The 26,636-nt window shown below is 41.6% G+C and overlaps 1 protein-coding gene across 1 annotated transcript; it reads right to left on the bottom strand.

The window, feature by feature from the left end:
* Positions 1 to 1,986: 1,986 nt before the first annotated feature.
* LOC114910723 (nuclear receptor subfamily 5 group A member 2-like) lies at positions 1,987 to 26,013 on the bottom strand. The gene is made up of 7 exons (XM_029252964.1): positions 25,988 to 26,013; positions 24,973 to 25,091; positions 24,503 to 24,644; positions 22,862 to 23,532; positions 12,816 to 12,935; positions 12,338 to 12,485; positions 1,987 to 2,240 (listed from the first exon to the last, which is right to left on the bottom strand). The coding sequence occupies exons 2-7, from the start codon at positions 25,072 to 25,074 to the stop codon at positions 1,987 to 1,989; spliced, it is 1,437 nt and encodes a 478-aa protein (XP_029108797.1). The 5' UTR covers positions 25,075 to 25,091; positions 25,988 to 26,013.
* Between the last annotated feature and the right edge of the window lie 623 nt (positions 26,014 to 26,636).

The raw sequence follows: 26,636 nt of genomic DNA, 5'->3' as shown, positions 1-26,636 counted from the left end.
CAGATAGGTGTCATTGTCAAAGGTCGCTCGTGGTGAGCGCTCCTATTGCTTTCATAGTAAGGGATGGTACACAAGTCTTTTACCATTATGTTCTTCCGTACATGTCTTGGGCTGAGAAGAAACCCACAGAAACACAGCGAGAACACACACACACACACACACACACACACACACACACACACACACACACACACACACAGACTGAGCTGTATTCAAACAAACCTCCAATCCCATAGTCCAGCAGCTGTGTGGCACCAGCACTATCCACTGTGTCACCGTGCCATTTCTTACTGGACACTCAGAGAACTATGCCAATAAACAAGCCGTTAAATAACTGAATTTATTGATTTCAAACAATTACAGCAAAGAACAGTTCAAAAACACTGACACATTTTGACTGAACAGAAATGTGTTAGACAGAGAGTGGAACAGGAGCATCACACGACCATGCAGTGGTCTTCCTGCCACATGACAAAACTGAGGAAATTATTTTATAAAGCAAGAACCTCCACTGGTGTTAAACAGATCTGATGTGCAAAATCTCTTTCTCTGACATCTATATTAGATAGCGAAAAGAAACCAACTAAATAATATTCTTTTCAAATATATCTTTTTCAATAATGTGAATGGAGTCTCTTTGCTGACATCTGCTCTGGAGAATTTTTACAATGTGTCCCTTCATCCATCCGTTATCAATAACTGCCTGTCCAGTGCAGGGTCGTGGTGGTTTGGAGCCTATGGTATTGTACAAGATACATGTTTCACAAATTAAATTTTGCCTCCTGTAAACAGAGTGCAGATTAGTGTCAATCATTGCTGGGCTGGGGGGGCGGTTTAAGGCAAGAGTTGAGATTGTCTACAGTAAATTATCGACCTCCACTGGCCCCTTGCTGAGGTATTACCATACAATGTTCTCGCAACATGTCTGCATTTTCAGAAAAACAAGCGAAAAGGAACAGCACAGAGATACCGGCAGTATGCCCCGCTACTAGAGCCACAGTGTTACATTATATATAAAGATTTTGTGTCAAAATATATAAAATATTCATCTCTCAAAGCCACTATTTCATTTGTATACTGCACTTATCTGAGCCAACAGCTGTTTTTACTGTGATTCTTACTGTGTCCCTAAGATTGACATACAAGTTGCGTTAGCCGTTTCTGACGAGTCTTCTCCCCTTCCGCACAAGTTTTAATACTTTTTTCCAAAAAGTTAGAACACATTTTAACAAAATCAGCAGCACAAGGGTTTGCGGTTCAACCGGATACAGACGTCATATATGTACACATGCATTGCTTTCCCATGGGAACATGTGACCCACACGCTTACTACAGTCCCCTACTTGGACAATTAATGACATCACACGTTCTCTTATGTGGACGTCTCGATATTCCCCCCAGGTGTCGGCTTGGCCTTCGTGAGGAGACCTCCGAAGTTCCGTCTTCAACTTATCTGGCTTTCCTTTAGCCTGAGCATTACACCAGATTTATTAAGTCTTTCATTAAAGAGAAGTAATGTTACATTCACTGTTGTTAAACAGAAATAATATTTCTTTCATTTTTGTCACCAGGATCTGCATACCATAATATGCAAAATAGATTTTTTTCTTTATCAATAAATTGTAAAATATGGCCATAAAAATTTGAAGCATCAGTAGATTTTCACGTCATCACTTAGTTGCACATTTATTAAATGATAAATAATGAAGAGTTGCACTGGGGATTGCTGTATGGACTCGCTGGTTTCTTGGCATATTGCAGGGGGGGGGCTAGTATGAAAGGGGCGGGGCAAGGCAGCGGCAGGAGGAGGTGTGGCAGCACTATGATTTCAGGACTGCTGCACAGCTCTGTGTGAAGAAAGATGAGCTGATGTGGGCAAGTGGCTCGCTCCCGGCCCTCGTTCAGGTGTGTAGAATCTCCATGAGGTCAGGTTGGATAGTGGTGGTGGGGAAATGGGGCAGAGCTTCACAACCAGGGGGCAGAGCTTTACACACAGGCCCTCTTGGCGTGCAGCATCTCAATGAGCAGGTTGTTGCAGGGCACCTCGCCGCTCAGGTGCTTGTAGCACAGGTAGTCCTCAGCCTGGACGCTGAGTGCCCGCAGCTCGGGCAGCCGCAGCAGCAGTTGGCCAAACTTGTCCAGGAACTGCGGGTAGCTACACACGGTGTACTCCAGCAGGGTGGCGTTCACCTGCTCCTGGACACTCTCCACAAATTGTTGGTTCTCCAGGAGTTTCACATCTAAAGGACCCGTGAGAGAAAAAGAGAAGGTCACTGTTACAAACACACCCAAACAAGGGCACGTTGCCTTTCACATGCAAGCAAATACACACTGTTTGTAACTTGGTTTACCAATACAATTAAGCCTCAATCCATAAAAGATTAATAATACGGTACCTTGATTTACGTTCTGTCCGGATGTATTTTAGCTGTATCTGAGTCTCGGATGTAGCTATAATACAGCTAAAACAAATAAAAATGCTTACGACTATTTAAAAAAAATGTATTAAACTTCACACTGTATTAAAATGAAAACTAACTAAAAAAGAATGTGTTGTCTCCATAAATTCCTTTTCAATTCTGATAGCTGACTGATTCATGTGTAATATTCATCTTCTTGCTACTGATCATTGGCTCTCAGGAACACCAGACACAAGCTGTAAATACAGTGGAAGAGAGCTGAACTACAATAATCCCAGACTCGTATTTTGTTTGAGAGATATGTATCACTTTGGAGAAAAGAGTCTGCTAAATGAATAAATGTAACTGTAAATGCAAATGTAAATTATTTTTATTTATTTTTTATAAAGTGCTCTTCTCACGCAGTGACACAGAGCACTTTAACACAGGCATACAGCAAGAAAAAATGATACAAACAAAGAAGACAGTCGACTAATGGCTACCATAGTGAAGAACTTATAGAGCTATAAGTATACCTACTGGCCACCGGGGAAAGGAACAAAAACTCCCAACTGAAGGTTGAGGGAGGAAAAAAAAAAAACCTCTGGGGGTCCACGGGCCAGTGGTTGCCCACCCCTCCTGGGCATTCTAGAAAATAACAATTTGTAAGCCAGTGTTTAACAAGTAATTATAATGTTGGTAAATGGCATCTTGGATCCCCAGCTCGGTATGGAACGTCTCGATCGTCACAGTAGATGAACATCACCATCTGTCAGCACGGGATTCGTCTGTCACCACTGGCCGGCCTTCTCAGGTCTTATGTAGCGAGGTAGTGCTCAACGAGAACATAGGACAGAGTTAGTAATTTGTTACTTAAGTAAATTTAAAATGCATTTTTGTAAAGGTGAGAAAATAAATAACCAAAGCAGGTTGAATTACATTAAGAGGTGGAATGCCTGAGTGAACATATAAGTCTTAAGTCGGGATTTGAAAACAGAAATAGACGGGGCATTTCTAACAGTAACTGGTAGACTATTCCACAGTTTAGGTGCTCTATAACTAAAGGCGCGACCTCCTACTGAGGTCTTATTGATCACAGATACTTTAAGGTAACCTGCATCTAGTGAACGGAGATATCGTCCTGGGATATAAAGATTAATGATCTCACGAAGGTAAGCCGGAGTAATGCCATGTATTGCCTTATTGATCAAAAGAAGGATTTTATAATCAACTCTATAAGAGACCGGGAGCCAATGCAAGGATTTAAGTACCGGTGTTATATGGTCGTACTTCCTACTTCTAGTAACAATTCTCGCAGCAGCATTTTGTACCAACTGTAGCCTGGATACAGTCTGGTACGGACAACCCGACAATAAAGCATTACAGTAATCCAGCCTGCTGGAAACAAAAGCATGAACCAGTTTCTCAGAATCCCCTTCTACAAAGGAATCGCCGCATTTTAGCCTTGCTTCTTAATTGAAGGAAGCACGACTTAGTCAAAGCATTTACATGCGATACAAATGACAGCTTTCCATCCAGCAGGACACCCAAATCCTTGACACAATCCGGACGCTTGAAAGTAATACCATTTGTTGTAAAGATTGGTGTGATTATGTCGAGAGTTTTAGCATCACCACCCACCACAAGTACCTCTGTTTTACTGGCATTTAGAGATAAATTATGGATGAGTAATAATTTTTTTTTACACTGGTAAAACAATTAGCTAACGACACAACATGTGATGGATCTTCAGGCTTGAACGATACATAAAGCTGTATGTCATTGGCATACGAATGGAAATTAACATTGTGCTTGCGAATAATATCAGCCAGTGGTAACATATAAAGTGAGAACAGTAATGGACCCAACACAGAGCCCTGTGGCACACCATACTGAACCGTAGTAGAGATGGACAGGATGCTGTCATCAGATTTCAATACAAATTGTTCATGGTTAGCTAAATACAATTCAAACCACTTCAGAACAGTACTTCTTAGTCCAACTAGGTTTCCAAGTCTACTCATTAGGATACTATGGTCTACAGTATCAAACGCAGCACTCAAGTCTAGTAACATAAGAATAAAAATCTGACCAGCATCAGAAGAAATGAGAATATCATTAACAACATGTGTAAGTTCTGTGACCAGTGCGGAAACCAGACTGAAATTTTTCACATATATTATAGTGATTAAGATATTTTACAATTTGCGATGCTACGATTTTTTTCTAGAATTTTGGATAAAAACGGTAAATTGGAGATCGGTCTATAATTACATGGGTTATTACAGTCCAGATCCGGTTTCTTTAGTAGGGATCTAATAACTGCAATTTTAAGAGATTTTGGAACACAGCCATTTAGTAACGACGTATTAACAATATTAACAATAGGTTCTGCAAGCACAGAAACTGTGGCTTTCAGTAATTTAGTGGGGATTGGGTCTAAAGGACAGGTAGTACTTTTCATAGAGCGAATTAGCACGGTCATTTTTTCTACAGTTATTACGTCGAAGTTACTAAGATGGTGCGGACAACTAATATCATTGTCAGAAGCCCTTATGTTTGCTAAAACCAAACTAGAAGGCACTATGGATTTGCGGATATTCACTAATTTATTATTGAAAAACGAAATAAATTCATCATTAGTAATGGTAGCAGAAATACATTGTTTATCTTTGTGTTTACCAGTTAAGTAAGCGATGGTATTAAATTAAACAGGAAGTGAGGGTTCTTGTGATTTTCATCAATTAACTTTGCGTAGTATTTGGATCTGGCATGAAAAAGTGCCTTTTTATATTTTTTTAGACAATTGGACCAGGCTACATGATAAACGTTTAGTTGAACGCCATTTACGCTCTAATTTATGACATTCTAACTTTATTGCACAAGTTGATTCGTTGAACCATGGCGAGTTTCTTACAGTTCGAATAAGTTTAGTTTTTGGTGGAGCCGCAGAGTCTAGGGCAAATTTTACCACCGAATTATAATTTAGAGCCATCTGATCAATATCTACACTCGTTCCTGAATCCGAGCTTCTAATTTGGCCTCGGTGGTAAGTTGGGAATGTTTGTTTTAATGTATTTTAAGTTTCTGGTGCAAACGTTCCTATCACTAAGTTTAGTTAAAAGCTGTGGCCTTATAATAGTTTGAATGTTTTGGCTGCACTTAACGCTTTTATTTAAAGTTTTTAGGCCCACACTGGACAAGGCACAAGAAACCCCATTACATGAGAAATGACTACTGGTATCAGAACAAGCAACAGACCCATCAATACACGAAGCTGCTAAAGGAGATGATCCATGGACCATGAGTCAGTCCTGCAACTTGCAGGCCAAGTTCTGGGACAAAACAAATGAACCCCTCCAGTTGAGGTGTACACCATCACGCGTAAAAAACCTGGGCCTTTCCCAGAAATCATCCTAGTTATTAACAAATGATATACGATTACAGCGGCACCACGTCTCCAACCACCTGTTAAAAGACACCAATCTACTGCACTATGTCCCCCATGAAGAGTCTAGGTAAAGGACCAGACACTATTAGATTACAACATTTCCTTCTGGCCTTGTTACACATAGAAATAAATTGGCTCTTTAACACCTCAGACTGTTGATAACAAATATCATTACCACCAACATGCACCATCATAGTCGACACGGCATTATCGGGCAGAGAACTGGCACGAGCCGCCATGTCGGACACATGTACGCGTGGGAAACATTTTACCTTTACATTTTGATTCCCAGGCCCCCGAACCTTAACATTTCAGACAGCTGAATCCCCCAAAATGAGCACATTATTATTATTACTATTATTATTATTATTATTATTATTATTATGTGAACTGCTTAGAGCCGAAAATCTATTTTGGGTTTGGACGGGAGAAACCGAACCAGAAACCCGTAGCTTAGGCTTCGCTTTATTCGACTTCTTACTCCGAACCGTAACCCAGTCGCCGTGAGAGCGCTCCGGGGTACCTGGCTTCTTGTTAGTTGTACTGGGGCCTGTAAGTGTCGACGCCGAGTTCGATACTACGGAGGCATCAGGACACACCGAGTCCAACCAACTCTCCGTTTCTCGTATAGAAATCAAATTCTTAATGCGCTCTAAATCGCGGACCTTCCGCACCACGTCATTATTTATTACGCATTTTGAGCAAATGAAATGTTATACAATGTCAGCAGGTGCAACCAAACAAAACATGTTACATGATACACAACACACAGGTATGCCATCAGACGATACATTCAGGATAGAACTTACGTCGAACAGGGACTCCATTCTTTCCAAAGACGCCGTCTCAGCCTTGGTATCAGCACTTGCCAACTTGCCGCTAACTTTAACATTATGTAGTGTATAACGATTCTTAAAGCGACTAAACCATCTGCAGCTAGAGATAAATTCTACATTGTATTCGGGTCCTGCCTTCACTTCCAGCATCTCAAATAAACTTTTTGCCTTAGCCATGATGGTCATGGTGCTGAGAAGGATTCGCTTTTGTGTTTGATCTTCGATCCACGTGCTCAGCAACTTTCCCGATATTGGGCCCTTCCTCATCTTCGTCAATCTCGTAGCCTTCATGGAAGTAGATCCCTTTACCACTTGAAGAATTTTTTCTTTGCTTTTCAGGATTGTCGTGATGGTCAAGTGTGACTTCTGGAAATCACGTGCGATAGCGTTGACGGGTTTTCCACCTTCATACTACTTAATACTCTTCGCCTTCTCATCCAGATCAATGCTCTTTCATATCTTCTTCCTGCTACTATCACTAGGGCTGGTTGAGCTGCATTTTGGACCCATTATGAACTTAAGGGTGGATGATTTATAAAACCTTGAATATTGAGACAGGATAATGGAACAAGATACACTGGGTAAACTTGAATGAACGAGATGCTGGCCTGCTGCGGTGATGCCGCTGATGCGTGATCACACACGTTTTTTGTGCAGTACTGTACTGTACAGTAAACTTTGTTATTTTGTTAATAAGGTAATAATGATTGAAAGTACATTACAATAACCTTAAAACATAAACCAGTTACATAGGTGTTTATTATGACTTAAAACATATGTATACTGTATTATAGACTATAGGTAATTTAATATCGTACGCCCGGCAGCACAGTCACCTCTCTGGGCAATCACGTGTGTGCGTATGGCTGCTTAAAAGCCGTTTGCATCTGCTACGTCCCATCCATCCATCCATCCATCCATCTTCCTCCGCTTATCCGGGACCGGGTCACGGGGGCAGTAGTCCAAGCAGAGCCCCCCAGACTTCCCTCTCCCCACACACCTCCTAGAAATTATGCGCCTAGAAATTCTGTCCATGAAGATAATGAACAGAATCGGTGACAAAGGGCAGCCCTGGCGGAGTCCAACATGCACCGGGAGCAGGTCTGACTTACTGCTGGCAATGCAAACCAAGCTCCTGCTCTGGTCATACAGGGAACGAACAGCCCGTAGCAGCGAGCCCTGAACCCCATAATCCCAAAGTACCCCCTACAGGATGCCACGAGGGACACGGTCGAATGCCTTCTCCAGGTCCACAAAACACATATGGACTGGTTGGGCAAACTCCCATGAACCCTCCAACACCCTAGTGAGGGTATAGAGCTGGTCCAGTGTTCCACGGCCAGGGCGAAAACCGCATTGCTCCTCCTGAATCTGAGGTTCGACTATCGGTAGGATTCTCCTTTCCAGTACCCCAGCATAGACTTTCCCAGGGAGGCTAAGGAGTGTGATCCCCCTATAGTTGGAACACAATCTCCAGTCCCCCGTCTTAAAAAGAGGGACCACCACCACGGTCTGCTAGTCCAGAGGCACCGTTCCCGAGCTCCACGCAATGCTGCAGAGGCGTGTCAGCCAAGACAGCCCCACAACATCCAGAGACTTGAGAAACTTGGGGCGGATCTCATCCACCCCTGGAGCCTTGCCACCGAGGAGTTTTTTGACTACCTCAGCAACTTCAGCCAGGGTAATGGATGAGTCCCCCTCCGAGTCCCCAGCCTCAGCTTCCTCTACGGAAGGCGTGTCGGAGGGATTGAGGAGATCCTCAAAGTACTCCTTCCACCGCCTGAGGACATCCTCAGTTCAGGTCAGTTGAGGCCTCTGTGACAGGGGCCTCCGCCAAACGTTCCCAACAGACCCTCACTATGCGTTTGGGCCTGCCAGGTCTGTCCAGCTTTTTCCCCCGCCATCGAATCCAACTCACCACCAGGTGGTGATTAGTTGACAGCTCAGCCCCTCTCTTCACCCGAGTGTCCAAGACATATGGCCGAAGGTCAGAAGAAACGACTACAAAGTTGATCATCGACCTCCGACCTAGGGTGTCCTGGTGCCAAGTGCACTGATGGACACCCTTATGCATGAACATGGTGTTTGTTATGGACAAACCATGACTAGCAGAGAAATCCAATAAGAACTCACCACTCGGGTTCAGGTCAGGGAGGCCGTTCCTCCCAATCACGCCCCTCCAGGTGTCACTGTCGCTGCCCACGTGGGCGTTAAAGTCCCCCAGTAGAACGACAGAGTCCCCAGTGGGAGCGCTTTCCAGCACGCCCCCCAGGGACTCTAAAAAGGCCGGGTACTCTGCACTGCCGCTAGGCGCATAAGCACAAACGACAGTGAGAGACCGTTCCCTAACCTGAAGGTGCAGGGAGACGACCCTGTCATTCACCGGGGTTGACTACAACACATGGCAGCTGAACTGGGGGGCTATTAATAAGCCCACACCCGCCCACCGCCTCTCATCCTGGGCAAAGCCAGAATAGTAGAGAGTCCACCCTTGGTCGAGAAGAGTGGTTCCAGAACCCAAGCTGTGAGTGGAAGTGAGCCCGACTATATCTAGATGGTATCTCTCAACCTCCTGCACTAGCTCAGGCTCCTTCCCCGCTAGTGAGGTGATGGATTCCAAGTCCCAAAAGCCAGAGTTGGCGCCTGAGGTTTGGGTCGGCCGGGCACTTGGCCCCGACCACCGCCCAAATCACAATGCACCGGCCTCTCTGGCAGGTGGTGAGCCCATCAAAGACCTGCTACGTCCTGCTGTCTGAAATCCTTCTTTAATTTCCATCATTTTCTTATGGGACCACGGACGTATAAGTGAATGGATGTAGTTCAATAGGACGTTATGCGGGGTATGACTGTATAAATGTTTGAGTGTTCTTTACTGCCATCTATGGACTTGGTAGGTAAACTGAAACTGTACTCGCTAGGCAACAGAAAATAAGGAAAAGAAGAAAATTCAATTTAAAAACAAACAGTTTAAAACTTTATAATATGAGGATTCAGTGAATATTAATTTATTGACCTGATGCTTTTGTCAAAGGTCAGTTATGGTTTCTATTAGGTTTCTGTACTTAGCCTTTTATACCGACTCACCTATTTGTACAGCAGAGCGAATTTTCTTACCTGCAACACTGTGAGAATGGCCCACATCAAGTGACATTATGGGACAAAAGGCTGTCTCTCATGAAGCATTGAGTGCCCTTGCAAAATTACTAGGTAAATGTATTACTTTTATTAAATAAGGCAGGGTGTACTTCATAAACTCCAAAGGTAACTACGGTCCTTCAACAGGTGTAAAAACACCTAAAGTCAAAGCCGGGAGAATCAGATATAAAAACACTCTATGTACTGTGTGCACACCTGAGTTCTGAAAAAACTACAACTAAAACCTAACCCTAATTTGGCTTAACCCAAACTCTAATCCCTAACCCTAAACCTAGCTCTAACCTGACCTGCCCCTGTAAGTGAGTACAAAATCAGAACATGAACCTTGTTGGGTTCTGACTGAGCTTTGGATTGGTCCGTGAAGGCTTTTGGTACATCAACAAGTGTATTTCGTGGTAAGTGCGATTCTCTGCTACAACATTCGCTGATGTGTGTGTGAATGTATGTGTATGTATGTGTGTGTGCATTTATCGTGTCTTGTGTGGGCGGATGTGTGTGCAAACAAAGGCTGCGCACACTGGCTCTGTGCTATGAGCAGGACAATGGCTGCCTTTCACTAATGGGCTCCTTTTCAGGATCAGCTGGGTGCTCGCAGATTAATTAAATATTTTGAAAAATCTTTTCTCTGCTGTTAAAGGGCGAGAGCAGATAGGCCTGATACATTGTGACCGAGCTGAGCGAGAGGAAGAGAGGGAGCGGCAGCTAGGCCAGCGAGGGAGCACACGACGGAGTGGAAAAAGGAGAGGAGGCGGACATTCCCAGCTTCTTAAGAGGGAGCGAGGCAGAGAGCAGCGGAGATACAACAAGTGTCTGCGAACACACACAAACACGCTCCAGAGTATCCCTGAGGCCTCAAGTGCTCTTGTTGCTCAAAGGCCCCTTTGTCAGCGGCGCGCGAGCGCTAAATTGCAATCGCTCAAGGGAACGTGGGCGATAAAAGCCTAATTTTCCAACCTTGCCAGTGTCAGTTGGGGGAAAATAAATGATTGGTCAATCGATCGGGGCCCCATTGACTGTGCCAGGAGACAAAAGGACGCACTCGTCGCTCTTTCACACAGCCACCGTTTTAATTAAAACCAATTAGCTGCTAAACACAGAGCCACATGCACTAAACTAACTGCGTTTTCATACAAAAATGCCCCGAGATCAACCAATGTTTAATACTTAATATTAATTAGTATTAATTATTTACTATCCTTTTAATTAGAATATTTATTCATTATTTCTTTGTGTTGTTTAATTTTTATTTTATTACTTACTTGAAAATAATTTGAAAATTAGGGTGAAGTGTCAAGCACGATGACTTAAAATGAAGTCAAATGATGCAGAACTGGAGTTTGGCATACATGGACCAGTGTGTGAAAGTCAGCGTTGTGTTAGAGCAAAAACAAAGAATAGTCCAGAATAGCGCACCCAAAGCCCATTATTCTTATAACTTATTTATTATTTATTAATTTTGTTGATACTTCTCTCCATAGCAACTTACAATGCAATGTTTGTACACTAAGCTACTTAAAAATAATTCTCCCATTAATACAGCAGTGTAATTTTTACTGTATCAATTCAGGGTAAGTACTCTGAGTGTACTACAGCAGTAGGTGGAATTTGAACATCGGTCCTTCAAATGCAAGGCAGCAACTTTAAGTCCTGATGCTCTCTAACCTGTCCATAGCTTCGCCCATGGCCCTGCCCCTCATTAAACGAATTGCAAAAACTGTCCACGTCATCACTTTTCATTAAGATGGTGTATGTATACCTGTAAATCATTTTTGTCCTTGTGCCTTCTACACAGCTTCTGTTCCTTCTCCATGAGTTGTGTGATTCTCAGATAAAAGCAGAGGTGTGTGTAATGAATTATAAGGATGAAGTATACTGGGGCAGCAGTACCACTGGTATATCACAGCTCCTGGATTGTGGGTTCAAATCCAGCTCCATCTGTGTGGAGTTGGCATGTTCTCCCTATATTTTTATGTGTTTCCACCCACAATCCAAAGACATCTGTGAACTGGAGACTCTAAATTGTCCTTACTTGGTGTGTTACACTGCTCTGTAGTGTACATGGGTAGATAACTGTACATAAGTTAGTGTAGTGTATGTGACATTGTAGGTGGCTTTGGAAGAAGGTGTCAACAAAACAATAGGAGTTTAAAAGGGAAGGGAAGCCAGACGGAAAGCAGAACAGAAGGTGGAAGTTACAGATGCAGTTGTAAAGGCTGCAGGTTTGAGTCCTGTGGTGCCCTTATTGTACGTAACCAAAGATGCTCCTTATCAGAGAATTCATACCTACCTGTGAGAGGATAGTAGCTTAACAGTTATACAGCTGGATGATTACTATTTTTATTATTTAGTTCTATGTATGTTCAAAAGTATGAGATAAGTTTTATTAGGCTATATTAAGGTAAGGCTCAATATTAATAGCATTATGATTTCTGCTACTTTACTTTTTGTTATTACTGAAACAAGGAGAAAAGCAGGGAGGTGAAGGAGTCACTCACCGGGGTTGAAGAGGATGAGGAACTTGAGACAGGCGATCTCTCTACGGTCTACCTGCAGACCTTGTAGCTTCCCCACCAGCTCCTGGCTCCTCTGCACTAGGTTGCTGAGGGTGGCCCCTGCCTGGGCTGTGAAGGGGGCGATCTCCGCCTGGGTGTATGGGAAGGCCTTTAGGGGCTCATCGACCGACAGAAAGTCACAGTTTCACATACACGGACATGTGACACAGCAAGAAAATCAAAGAAGGTTGGAGAGATGCTGTTTCTGAGAATGTGTAAGAATGCATTTGCGTGTGTGCGTATGTTTAAAAGTGTGTGTAAAAGTGTATGCCTTAACTTGTAAATGAGGATACATACTGATACGTGTTTTAATGGAGAAGCACTGATGGAGTTGTGAGTGGGGTACTGGGTGGAACTCTGGTTGAGGCTGTGGGCAGAGTTTGGGGTTGGCCCCTGGGCGGGTCTCTGGTTTATCACTTACCTCCTGACCTGTGACCAGCAGCAGGCTGTCTTCCTTGCCATGCCGCAGCTGTCTGGCAATGTGGTCCAGGACCAAAAGTTCGCTCCAGCAGTTATGCAGAAGCTTCATCTGGTCTCCAACCTGCAAAGAGATGGAGGGACATTTACATTTATACAGTATACCCACTCATATATTCATATAGACATGTAGAGTATACACACACACGTATTAATATGCACATATATAGCTCATATTCATGAAAATATTGGTATGCATTCACATACTGAGCACATATTTATAATCGGTTTTGTACCTTTTCAAACTTGCCCACTGTGCATTCTAAGATATACAGTGGAGGCTTTCTTTAACTGTTCCAAAAAAACTGCTCTTAAAGAGGAGATGCTGATTACATAAAGAAATGAGAAACCTGCGAAGAACTTCTGCAGTCATTGACCATATTTTTGAAATTGCTCAGGTGAATGAAAAAATAGCACGTCATTAAGAAAATACATACATGCAACACCAAGCCGCTTTTGTTGCAGTGTTGCTTAGCAACTGCAGCATTCTTTTTCAAGCGACTCTCTTTGACTGACTTGACCATGAGCACCATATGTTCCAAAAATACTGCTCTCAAAAATACACCACTCACGTACAGAACATATTTTTTAAAGGAGGAGATGCATCTTCATTCTGGACATCTTACATGAAGCCATTGAGCATAAAATACATTCTCCTTTTGTTACGACTCACTGTTGCTATGGCAGACAGGACCAAAGACGGATATGGACAAATACAAGACATAGAACAAAATCTTAAGCCACAGAGTGTTTTTCTTTGTCATCCAGCCTGCAGTTGCACCTTGTGGTTTGTCTATCAAAAGACTGGTCAAATAAAGGAGACAATTAAAGTTAAAATATGTAAAATGATGATCAAGTGCAATTACAATAATAGCTACCCGATGCCATATAATAAATACAGGCTTCCACTGCATAACAAACATCGCTTGTTCCGGAAAATGTACTTGTACATGAATTCTCATTAAAAGCTCTTCATTACCATTAATTTAAATGTGGAGAAATAGCGTTCTTGAGCTACATGAGATTCACCCATTTTTTTCACCGTACAAAATTCCTGCTTTTTACACACAGAGAAAATTAAACTCAAAACCCATGCAAGTCCAGGATATCACAACTGTTCTGGACACATTCAGAATCCAGGCTTAAGATCTAAATGTACAAAATCACATATACAATAACACATTTGCATGCTTCTTTTTTTCTGCTTGCTTTCCCGCTTCCCCCTCATCATTAATGACTTTTGTCTTACTTCGTTTTGTTGCTTTATTCTGTTGTTATTTTGTTTTTGTTGTGTTTAAATGCTAATATTTACCGTGAATTTCTTTGTTTTAGAAGTGTAACCCATACATCTTCCTTCTTCATTGTAAAGCACATTGAGCAGCTGTTTTTAAAGGCACTATGTAAAATAATGATTATTACTATTAGAACATTACTTGGCAATGTACTTTTCATAATGCGGTTACTCTGTTCACTAGTAACGTTTGTAACACCTGAATAATTTGATTGTGAATAATTTATTATGTCAAACTTAGGGTACAAGTTACATCTGCTTGTAAATGAGAATTCTCGTAATATGATCATTTGTTATATGAGAATAGACTCTACAGGAATCCTGTTATTCAGAACCACAGAGTGTGATGCCAGCAAGATGCACAGGGCCCCTCCACAGCACCTCCAGCCCCCAAAATCCTCCACAGCAGGCCTCAGTCTGTCCTCCCCCACCACACACGCCAGTCCAGCAGATTTATGAGGGTCAGGAGTGACCTCTCTCTGCCCGTGTCCATCAATTTCAACAAGGGGCCCCCCCACACCCCTATTACTCTCTGTGCTGAAGGCCAGCTCAGTGCGTAACTCTCCTGCAGGTGACATCCACATAGCATCTTTGCAATGACAGTTGCCGCCACTGAAGCGAGCAAACTAATTTTTCAGGCCAGATGGGTGACAGAATCACTGCTCCTTAAATGAAACTGTAAATCTGCCCTGTAAGGAAGTCAATCCCCGGCTGGGCAAGGGCATGACATCCACCGGTGATGTCTTGTTCTGCTGTTTCCTCCTGCCAGCGGCGGCCCAGGGGGTTGATGGGTATTATGCTTAACGTAGCAACCCAGGTGAGAGCGTGACTTCCTCTAGGTTGTCTTTTCTTCCCACACAAACAATTATTGTGCTTTAAACCACTCCACATTAACTACTTTTACAATCTGACAATGTGGGAGTTTTTATATGCACAACATTCTCCACAGCTTGAGCAAATTAGCCTGTAACACACTTCATTAAGCATTAAATACAACTGTGTATACATAAAATTAGCTATTCATGATCTTGAACATTTACTAATTTGTCTGATATTTTTTTCTCAAAACAAATTGTATTAGGCTGATTACACTGATTTACCCATTTATATAGCTGGGTAATTTTAATCACACACACACACACACACACACACACACACATTTTCAGAACCGCTTGTCCCATACGGGGTCACGGGGAACCGGAGCCTACCCGGCAACACAGGGCGTAAGGCCAGAAGGGGAGGGGACACACCCAGGACGGGACGCCAGTCCGTCGCAAGGTACCCCAAGCGGGACTCGAACCCCAGACCCACCGGACAGCAGGACTGTGGTCCAACCCACTGCGCCACCGCACCCCCCTAATTTTAATCAGTTCAGGCCAAATACCTTGTTCATTGGTACTATAGTAGGAGGTGGGATTTGAACCTGGTCCTTCGATACAAAAGGTGGAGGTGGTAATGACCGCATCACCCGTTGCCCCCCTACAGTTGAAACTATCGATGAGAAACTATGTTTCTAACACTAAAATTACTTTTTTAAAGAAAATTTTGGTTAATCCCTTAAATGAGAGATGAGCTGATAAAAACTGTTAGAGGTGCTGTACTCTGTATCTGTAACTATTCAACATGACATAGTTACATAAATAATAAAAAAGGTACACTTTCAGGCATAAATAAAATATAGTTTTTTCATGACAACAAATTCATGTCCCAGTGAGTCAAATGTCAATTTCCTTGACAGTATCATCTACTATAGCAAAGATTTGTTCAAACATATTTTGAGAAAATCTATAGGGCATGCTAAACTTTACACAGGTTTCTAGAGCAGTGCTAATGGACATTGTTTCACAGGGTAAAACCTGTAGGGCATCCTCTCAGTTGCCATCATGCCTATCTCAGTCAGCTCTAAGAGGCCATGTGTCTGCTTCAGGTAAATAAACCTGCAGGTCACTTCCTGGGCCAGGATCACCACTCCATTCTCCCACAACATGGAGATCAACACACCTGTCTAGTGTGGAGACAAAACAAAAGGTGTGCAGAACAACCATCAGCGATGCATCAATGTCTCCCAGCAAACAGCCTGGATGGGTACTAATGCAACAAGCGAATGCGGCGATTCCCACTATATAATATACTAGCAGCTTCAGCATTCATCGTTTCCACTGAAACATAAGCACTTTAAGTGTTCAGTTTCTCCACTGCGATTCCATGTGTAAATTGATAATGGCGAATTTCATGCATGTTTAACACGTACAAGTGTATATGAAAGTATGCAGCATATCAAAATGCCCTCAAATATCAATGCGCATGGATGCTGTGGTAACTATTTCATGTCATTTAGTGCACTGTTAACAGGTGGAAAAGCATTAGTGAACAAATACATGGATAGCAACTGGTGTAGAAGTTAGGGTTCCTGCCTTGCACTTGAAGGACCCAGGTTCTAATGCCACCTCTTGCTGCAGAACCCTGGAGCAAGGTACTTAGACTTACACTGGACCATCTTTTTTTCCCAAAGGGTCCGCTTCAGTAAGCCAACATCCTTCATCATCAGTATGTAAAAGGCCCGTCATACGAAAATAAGGGACCTGCTGTAAGATGGGTGTGGTTGCCAGTAAGTGGGGACAGGTGCGTGTATGATGCTACCTGAGGGATATCAGCTCGGGCGGGGTTTGGGGTGAAGTAGGGGGCACTGCGGCGGGGTCTGGCATTATTTTGTATGGCATGTGTGGAGAGGGTCAATCAGCACTATGCCCCCCCACACCACCACTACCAGCCGCACCCTTTCCCCAGTCAAAGAGTGTTTCGGCACGGGACTGTGTGCGTCTGTCCTCCCACACACTGGGCAAACAGAGTGGCAGGAGCGCAAAAGTCATGATGTGAACTTTACAGCTGTGGAAACATGGGTCCAAAGCAGATCAACTCAAGTCATTCAAACTGAACAACAAGTCCCATGTGGGTCATTGCTTATAATGCTTTTAGCAATGTTAAAACCTACAGACTTACCCTGGACTTTGCTCAAGCCAATGAGCAGTTACAGGACTCAATAAATTATAACACACCCTTCCCCCTCTTGAAAATCTGTTCATATGGTAGGCATCCAGACACCTTAGAAGTAATGCACAGTATTTCTTAAAGGAAATAACCTAATGTGGTATTGTATTTACTAATTAATGTAGTATAAACAACGAGCGCATCTTATCAAACTATTTACCGCTGCCACTGCGTTTCATAAAGCACTGTCATTGGTGCGGTTTGACATGACTTAAGGGGTGTGTTATGGATATTCTTCCAGCAGAGTTTCAAGTCAGGTTTCATGACGATTTTTACATTTATGTACAAAACAAGCACAGCATTAATTTTTACAGGATATTTGTGAGCTATTTAAGGGATGCATGTGTACAGAAGGCATAATCTAAACGGAATGTTCAAGTGGAAAAGAGAAATGTTACAGAGCGAATCATGAATGCAGTATCAGTGGCTGGAGTGAAGACTTTTTGAAGAAAAGTAGAAAAACATGTTCTACCGTACTTTGCATGGTAAATTATAGATATCATCACTGCTTTGTTTATCTCAACACACTTCAGAACTGACAATAAAGATGGGCAAAGGATACACAGTACAGCAGTTCATGAAAAAAATCAATGTATCCACAACTCATTCATTTCATAATGACAGAGAAGAGATGTTTCATGACAAATTTGGTCCACTTATGGACCGAAAAGTCTGAATAACTGGGGAGTCTTATAAAAAAAGGTCTGGGTTTTGAGTCCTGCTTGAGGTGCATTGCGGCGGACTAGCATCCCGTCCGGGGTGTTTCCCCTCCCCTTCCTGCCTTGCTCCGTATGTTCCCGGGTAAGGCTCCGGTTCACCACGACTCTGCTTGGGACGAGCGGTTTCAGACAGTGTGTGTGTGTGTGTGTGTGTGTGTGTGTGTGTGTGTGTGTGTGTGTGTGTGTGTGTGTGTGTGTGTGTCTTATAAGAAATTTAGAGGTCCAAGTCCAGAAACGGAAATATCTGTAGAACAAACGTCTGCATAACTAAGGAAGCATGTATAATCACACCTTGAGTTATAAATATTTGAGTGACAAATTTCCAGAAATACAAACAATTCCCAATTTATTTGTATTCAATTGCTTTTTTACGCCCTGAGTTGCCGGGTTAGGCTCCGGTTCCCCGCAACCCCGTATGGGACAAGCGGTTCTGAAGATGTGTGTGTGTGTGTGTGTGTGTGTGTGTGTGTGTGTGCTTTTTTACCACTCTTGTAAAATTTGTCAGATGCACAGTGAAAGTGGCCTGTATTTGCACTTTTCTGCCATTAGTTGGCAGCAAAATTCACTGTAATGTAATAGAAACAACAATAGGACTGCAAGACTGCCAGAAGGTTCTAACAGTGTCGATGGACTTCATAGTTAGTGTTTGGTATTACTAATTTCAGTGATAAATAATAAGATGAGGAAAGCTGCACATGTTTATGGACAACAGGCATTAAAAAGGTTGTGCAGAATTTTTTTTGCCCCACTCCCAAATTCCTTTTAATTTCAGTGTGGGTCAAAGTTAATACAAACATTTAAATAAATATCACACTGCATATTTTTTATCTGTCAGTAGCATTTCCCACACTTTTCCAGAAACCCAAAATAAATGGAGGTATGTGTTAATTATTATGTTTTTTTTTTCGACTGTATAGATAAAAAGGCTAACTGGAAGGCACCAGAAGATGAAGAAAATCACAGATGCTTATGTAATAAATTGGTCCCATTCTCACCACAAATTTATTGTATCCTCAGTAGTAAATGAGACACATACCTGGTATTTATGGCCAAACACTCTTTAGTACGTTCTCCTGAGGCTATACTTCATTACAATCTTTTGCCACCAGATGCAGAGGAGGAACAGGGTTTTTTTTTCATATGTATATAGCAGAACATAATGCAATATCAGGAGATTCAGAATTTTAATTTTCAGTGATTTTAAAATATGCTTAACTTTAATGTTACATCAAGTTAATAAAATATGAGAAAAGTCAACAGACTGGTGTTCCATCCACAATGTTCTGACTCATGCCCAATGCTACCAGTACAGATTCTGTAACACTAAGACCCTGCACTAGATGAGCAGTTGATGAAAATGGAATTAATAAGTCTTACACAAATATTTTAATTTATTACAGCTTTATCTGGGTTTTTTTTAACAGAATGTTACCATTGAGTAAATTGAGAGACTTGTGCATTAATAAGCTTTTATTATTTGTGATGCAATGGTTGGACTAAGTTGAGAGCTCAGGTTTCCAAAAACCATCTGTACATTTTACTGATCTGAGAGAATTCAGACCTAGCCCAGTAATCAACTGCAACAGTTACCAGATCAGCATGCTTTGATGACTCTGAATTGTTCCTGCTTTGGAACTTGTAATCTTTTAACATACGCAGAAATTGGTATGAGTATGGTGCCACTTCCAGATATTTTTTCATTATCATGCCTTTCACTGCAAACCAAACAACATCATAAATAGGAACTTGGAGATAGGCATTCTGACCCCATCCACAGAATGGAATGTAATTACAGTAGGAAGACAAAAAAAAACATAACATGGCTGGGAACACGAGTTCTAGTGTCTGCTGCTTTGTAATTGGATTCAAGTCATGGAGGAACTGCTGTAGAAATTCAGACACCATGCTGCAACCAATGCTCGAAGGCGACAGTGGGCTCACTCGCCCACATTCATGCAATTCACTTTTAATCAATGCTCTGAAAGAAGTTCCACTGCAGCCTCCGTCAGCGTTTATTTTACTCATTGTTGACACCAACACACAGTATTCAGCCCACTAAAACCTGCAAAAATGGATGACTATAGAAACAGCACATTATGTCGATCATTGTGCATAACTGTCTCCTTAGCAAACAAATTAACCACTACTGACGACATTGGCTTGTCAAACACAAATGGCATGAATTTGCTGTGATCGACACAATCCTCACGTAATACAAACAAGATGGGCTTGTCAACAGTTGCAGGTTTTGAAATTTTACTAGATACTAACCATAATTTCTCACATAAAAAGCCAACCATGTGCAAAGAAAAAACAAAAAAAACAACAACTTTCAAATACATAGAGAAAATTGAAACCCTCAGACAGATATTTTTCCAATGGACTAAAAAAATTGTGTAAGAAAAAATTTGACAAAAATTTCTTAAAGCAATTCTCAACACAACCTGCTGACTTATTGCGCAAGTTTCCATTCCAGCGATGGTTCACAAACCAATGTAATCAATGGTGTCAAAAAAAGCAATATTATAGTATTATAAGTGGATTGTTTCAGTGACACAGTGTGAGTGATAATTTAAATAGCAGATAAAGTAGAATAGTGGATAATATAAGATCCATAAATCCTTCCTGAAAAACCCTTTAAAGACAAAATTACCTATAGTTTGAATGATCATTTTTTTGTATTCTTTACCCACAAAAGTGACACCCATTTATGTCAGAACATTACTCAGTCTCAAAAGTAATTAGTTGTCATAACACAACATAACATGCCAGTTTCCCTTTATTAATCACTCTGTGATGCTTTATGACTGTCTGCTTGCACAACTATAGATCTTTTGTAGTTATTACGGGCCATGCACTTAAGAAACACTCAAACTAAACATAAATACATATGATATTTAGTGTTTATCTATTAAGGCTGCCTTTAAAGAAAAAACTAAAGAGAACGGAGAAGACAAGAAGAAATCAACTAAAACAATGCTAATTAATTCACTCTCACCGAACAAGCTGATATTTGGATTGTTCAAACAGGGACCATGATTACTAGAACTATAACAGGTGAAACTAGCTAATAAAAGGTAGCGGAGGTTGAGACCTTACTACAGCACAAGTCAAACTATAACTGGGAAGAAGGCTGCATGGTGGTCTCCTGGTACCCCGCTGTGGGGAGGAGTATGAAATTCAAATTCTGTCCTTGTATATGTGAAGAAATGCCTCATTAACTGAAAAGTATATGAATAACTACAATCTATGAAATGACACGTAGGGTAACCAGGCCAGATCAAGGCAGCATTCAGGGTAACCATGAATAAGTTTGCGAGCCACTGCATTCCAGTGCTCGTATTATCGTGAATGATGGATGCTGCACTTTGTCTGCAAGAAATGACAGTCGCAGAGTTTTGATGACATGACTTGACAGCTTAATGGCTGTTTACAGTGCAGCACATACCTTCTCGGAGCTGATCCCCACATGTAGGTGGCTCAAAAAGGTATATTGGGGTTAGTGTACATGGGGTCAGTGTCAAATGGGTTAGAGCATCCCACTGTCTCCACTCCGCCCTGCCACTTAGCACTGTGTGAGTGTCACAGGGCCTCCTTCTCGGACAAGAGACCTGATCCCCCATGCTCCAGCCAGAGGCATTAATTGTCTGTGTTAGTGTATCAATTCTATTTTCCCTACATCGAGAGAAGGCACAGTTTGCTCGGAGAAATAACTTATACAGAGTGTCACATTTCAGTAATTTCTTTCATTTGTCATCACGGTCCATTCTGCTATACCAAGGTCTGGTTCACATCCTTGACAAAAAAATGAATCTTAAATAATTTTTAAAAATGCACCAGACCACAATATCGTATTGTCTTAACCGTTCACCATGCTTCAAGCACCTCGAGTCAACAAAACGCAACTAGTTTGCTAACACATAGCAGGACCTCACAGGAACTTATCAGATGCAAGGGGCTGTCCAGCTGTCTTCACAAAACCAGCTCGACATAGACAGGGAAGGATACTGAACCTTAAACCAATGAGCCATTTTGATGGCATTTTCAAAGGGAAAACCTCTCAACAAATGTGCACATAAATAAACCCATGGAACTCCTGCTTCAGCCATAGACTTAACATACATTCCCATGCTGAACACAAGTCCAGTGAACAAGGTTTTCGCACAGAAATTCTGGTCTAGCAGTTTACCATGACTAGTGAGGAAGGATAAGTATAACAGATCATGGGTTCCACTAGAGGAACACGGTTCACATGACCAGTGACACAGCATTCTTTTTCTGACTCTGCCTGAATCCATGAGTATGGCTCACCAAAATGAAAAAGGTGCCATATTTGGAGATGACATCTTGGACCAAAAAAAAAAAAACTGACATGAGCTGCTGGTCTTCGATTTCATATATATATTTACTTTGGAAGAAGAAATTGTTGAAGATGGTCAAAAAATTGAAATTTTTGACCTCACCAGAAGGGGGATTCAGAAACATCCCAGTCTTTGCTTCCCCACTCCCATCCACAATTTCCTGTTTCGGAGCTAGGAAGAACGCCCCCACCCATACACCATCCGGAACCCTTGACTGCACACTGTCAAAGCCTCTTTTGGTGCCTACCAAGACAAACTCCCACTTCTACTGATTTTGATTAAAATCAACAGCTACAATTCATTAGTCTACTAGTTAATTATCTGCCAATTTATACCCAGTGAGTTGCTACATAATGCAGCAGGGAAATATTGCGAGAATGTATCGTGCTAATTAACAGCAAAAAGTAGCTGCAGTCTTTTCATTGTCCATTACAATTTCTTGAAATATCAATCAGAGTATAATGATTGAAGTAATTACATTGTGTATATATTTATTGGTGGATGATGGAGCAAACCCACAGATGTGTGCAACATGAGGTGTGTAGTTTGACACTCTTGGACCCCTACTCACCTTGAGCTCTTTGAAGAAGATGCAGCTCCTGGCCCACTCCACAATGGAGAAGAGCGTTTGGTCGGCCATGCGGCACATGAGACCGAACGTGTTGAGCTTCTCATGCTTGCCGCGGCTCGCCTGCTCCTGCTGCAGGTAAGCCACGATCTTGCCTTGCACCTGCAGCTCATCTGGCTCACAGCGCAGGATCTCAAGCAGCAGCTGGGGTGGTGTGCCGGGGGGCTGCGGGGATGCCGTCAGGTAGGTGTCCGGGTGTGAGAACCCGCCGAGTGAGTCTGGTGAGCTTGTGTACTGGTCCGGGTACTCGGACTTGATGGCCCGGCTAGGGAAGGGCGCGTACTGGTACTGGCTGGGCAGTGGGCAGGGGGCAGGGCCGTGTCCCTGCCCAGTCATACCCAGCGCCGGGGGTCCGTAGGTGCCGCGTTCAATGTCTGCATGTGTGACGGGAGCCGGTGTGGTGTGCAGCAACCCCTTGGGCAGCGCCTGGATGCTCTGCAGGCCACCCGTGAAGCCATACTCGGCCTGGATCGGGGACAGCAGCGACTGACTCGACTCCAGCTTGAGCCCGTTGGCCCGTATCAAGGCCTTCTTCTGCTGTTTGAGGGCCCTGTCACGTTTGTACATGGGGCCAAACTTGTTCCTGCCACCCCTCATGCGGTCAGCACGCACCGCTGTCAACAGCATACACACACGCATAGAAACAGAAACACATCAGAAAAAAACTTTAGAAATCATCAGATAGCTGCTTCCACCATAGCATCATTTCCCTCACTATTATTTTCATTTGTAATATAATATTTGGTCCCATAATAAGCTAACCCATTAGGGCTCTTTTTTGTCGAAAAATCAGGGTCTTGAACTCAAAAGGCAGAAGTTCAGGGGAAAATCCCTCCCTTATTGGAAACTCAGTTGTGGTCCAGTTTCAAATTGGAAATTAACTGCTTGTCTAATCTAATATCTCATCTAAATCATTTCTGAATTTTAATGATAATTTTAATTGAATATCCTGAACAAAACCGTTAAAATTCCGATTAATTCCCCACTCCAGTAAATACACTCCAATGTGCAAGCACCTGTGTGGAATAATAAGCATTCTTCAAAATCTTTGTTTTACCATCAAAATAAAAATGAAGAGATGCTGTCAGTATCAACACACACCTTTAGACGATATCACATTCAAAAGACGGTCATTTTCAGCGTAAAATCATTGCACATAATAACATTTTTAAATGAAATGTTATAATATTTATTTTCGAACGTATTTCTATAATCTAATATTCACCAGTCGACATATTAAGCCAAATAACTCAAAAATAAGTGTAAAAAAAAAATCTAATTTATCCCGAATCTAACGAAACGAAATTTGATCAGACAAAACAAAACAGACGCTTGTTTTTTTGTTTACTGTAAAATAAAAAAAATTTAAAAAAATGAACGAATGAATGAAACAAACGAAAATGAACGATCTACCTCGCAAAACCATGAAACAGATACACTGCGGTGTGATTTACAAACACTGGAATGAAACATAAATAAATAATAAATAAACATACATAAACAAAACTCTCCGGTGGTTAATGACTGGACTGATTCGATCCCCTGTAATATTATTTTCACTGGACTTATTTCTCGGCCTCCTACCTTCCAGTCTCATGCCGACGTTGAGACATTTCTGAAAGCGGCAGAAAGGACAGCGCTTCCTCTGCGTTTTGTCGATTTTACAGTCCTGGTTTTCGGCGCAGGTGTAGCGCTTGTTGTTCTGCACGGTCCTCTTGAAAAATCCCTGCATCGGAATATTATACAGATTAGCAAAATATAATACAGCAGGATGAACTTATTGACCTCCGGATGAATAGCGCAAAATGTGTCACTGCATATAATATTATTATTATTATTATTATTCTTATTATTATTTTATCATTTTTATTATTATTATTATTATTATTACTATTATTATTATTATTATTATAAATATTAATAATAAATATTATTATTATTATTATTATTATCATTATTAAAAATTATTATTATTAATAATAATAAAAATAATAATAATAATAATAATAATAATAATAAATAATAATAAAGTTCATCTCAGTTTGTGCAAATACCTTACAACTTTCACAGGTGAGGAGTCCGTAGTGGTACCCAGAGACTTTATCTCCACAAACTGGACACAGCTCTTCTAGCTCAGCCTCGTATGGAAACTCCATCACCTTCAGCGGAACACCTGGAAAAAAAAAAAGCAGCCAATTTCTTCCACGTTTTGTGTTTGTTCTAGTTTTTACTGAAGCGATTGAGAGTTAGGGATTTATATTTGTACAAGTGTCGATATACGTTATACTATATTACACAGCATATATGCTGTGATTTCTTATATTTTCGAATGATGCGGTAAACCATATTGCAGATTTAATAGAAGTAAGACTATCTCGCAGGTTATTTTCTAGGAAATTCTAATATAATTAAATTAAAGTAATTTAAGCATATTATAACTAAAGACAAAAACAAGCGGACTTCTATTTACCACAAGAATTCAAGTGCTAGCAAATAAATTCTCATAAAACCCAGTCAAAAAAAAAAAGAAAACGTGAAACAGATTACTACACAGAGCTCAAAAAAGAAGCCATGTCTTAAATATGAAACAGTAATTATTACAACAAAATTATTAAGTACATTAAAAAAGTTAGAACAGTGGCCTCTTGAAAAAAAGAAAAGACTACCTTTAAAAAAATCATTAAATGTATTATTTTGCTGCCGTCCAGATTATTCTTTAGTAGAAATTATGGTCAATCTGAATGAGAATAACGTGTGTTTTAGAAACAATAACTGTTGTTACTAATCATAATTACGATTTTATTTCCTTGGCGTCCTTTTCTTAACGTTGTTGTTACGAAGTGATAGCAATTAAAATGTGTCACTATGAATAAGAATGTGTGCCTTATTATAAGAGTGAACATAAGAAGAATAAAATAAGTGGAATAAAATATGAAACGTGTTCTGAATCTGAGTTCCTGTCTGCCGGAGCTGAGATGTTCACCACCAGCCAGGTCTTGGACTCTTTAACAGCGGGGTCCACAGGGGTCCACGAGGGTCCACCACGGGGGGTCCGCCGAGGACCGTTACCTGAGCCGCTGCCCAGCCGCAGGTACTCGTCGTCGCTCTGCTCCTGCATTGGTGCTGTGGAGGGACGCAGCTCGCGCGCGGGTGTCTCCACGCAAGACCGTGTCACGGCGCCGTCTGTCGCGCGCTACCACCGCGCACCACGTGTACACCCGCGCACACCCACGGACACGGGCGAGCTTCCTGTTTACAGGGCGGGGGAGCGCTATTGGCTGGAAGGAACCTGAGCGACGCGGGGGGTGACGATGTGAGCTCAGGTGGGAGAGAGTCTATGATGAGCAGGAGAGGACAGGTCGCGATCGTGGACTCCGAACCACCTATAGCTGCATTTGTGGAACAATAATTTCTATTAGTGATAAGCAACTTTCTCTTATTATTATAATCATAATTATTCTTATCCTTATTCTCATTTTTATTAATAATAACAACAACAATAATAATAATAATAATAATAATAATAATAATAAGAAGAAGAAGAAGAAGAAGAATGGCCCCTTGAAAAAAATGGCTACATTTCGAAAAATCATAAAATGTATTAATGTATTATAATAATAATAAGAATAATAATAATAATAATAATAATAATAATAATAATAATAATAAGAAGAAGAAGAAGAAGAAGAAGAATGGCCCCTTGAAAAAAATGGCTACA

This window comes from Scleropages formosus, chromosome 6, assembly GCF_900964775.1.
Source record: "Scleropages formosus chromosome 6, fSclFor1.1, whole genome shotgun sequence".
Classification (NCBI taxonomy): domain Eukaryota; kingdom Metazoa; phylum Chordata; class Actinopteri; order Osteoglossiformes; family Osteoglossidae; genus Scleropages; species Scleropages formosus.
The sequence above is the reverse complement of the archived record's forward strand: the minus strand, read 5'-3'. Positions and strand labels throughout refer to the sequence as shown.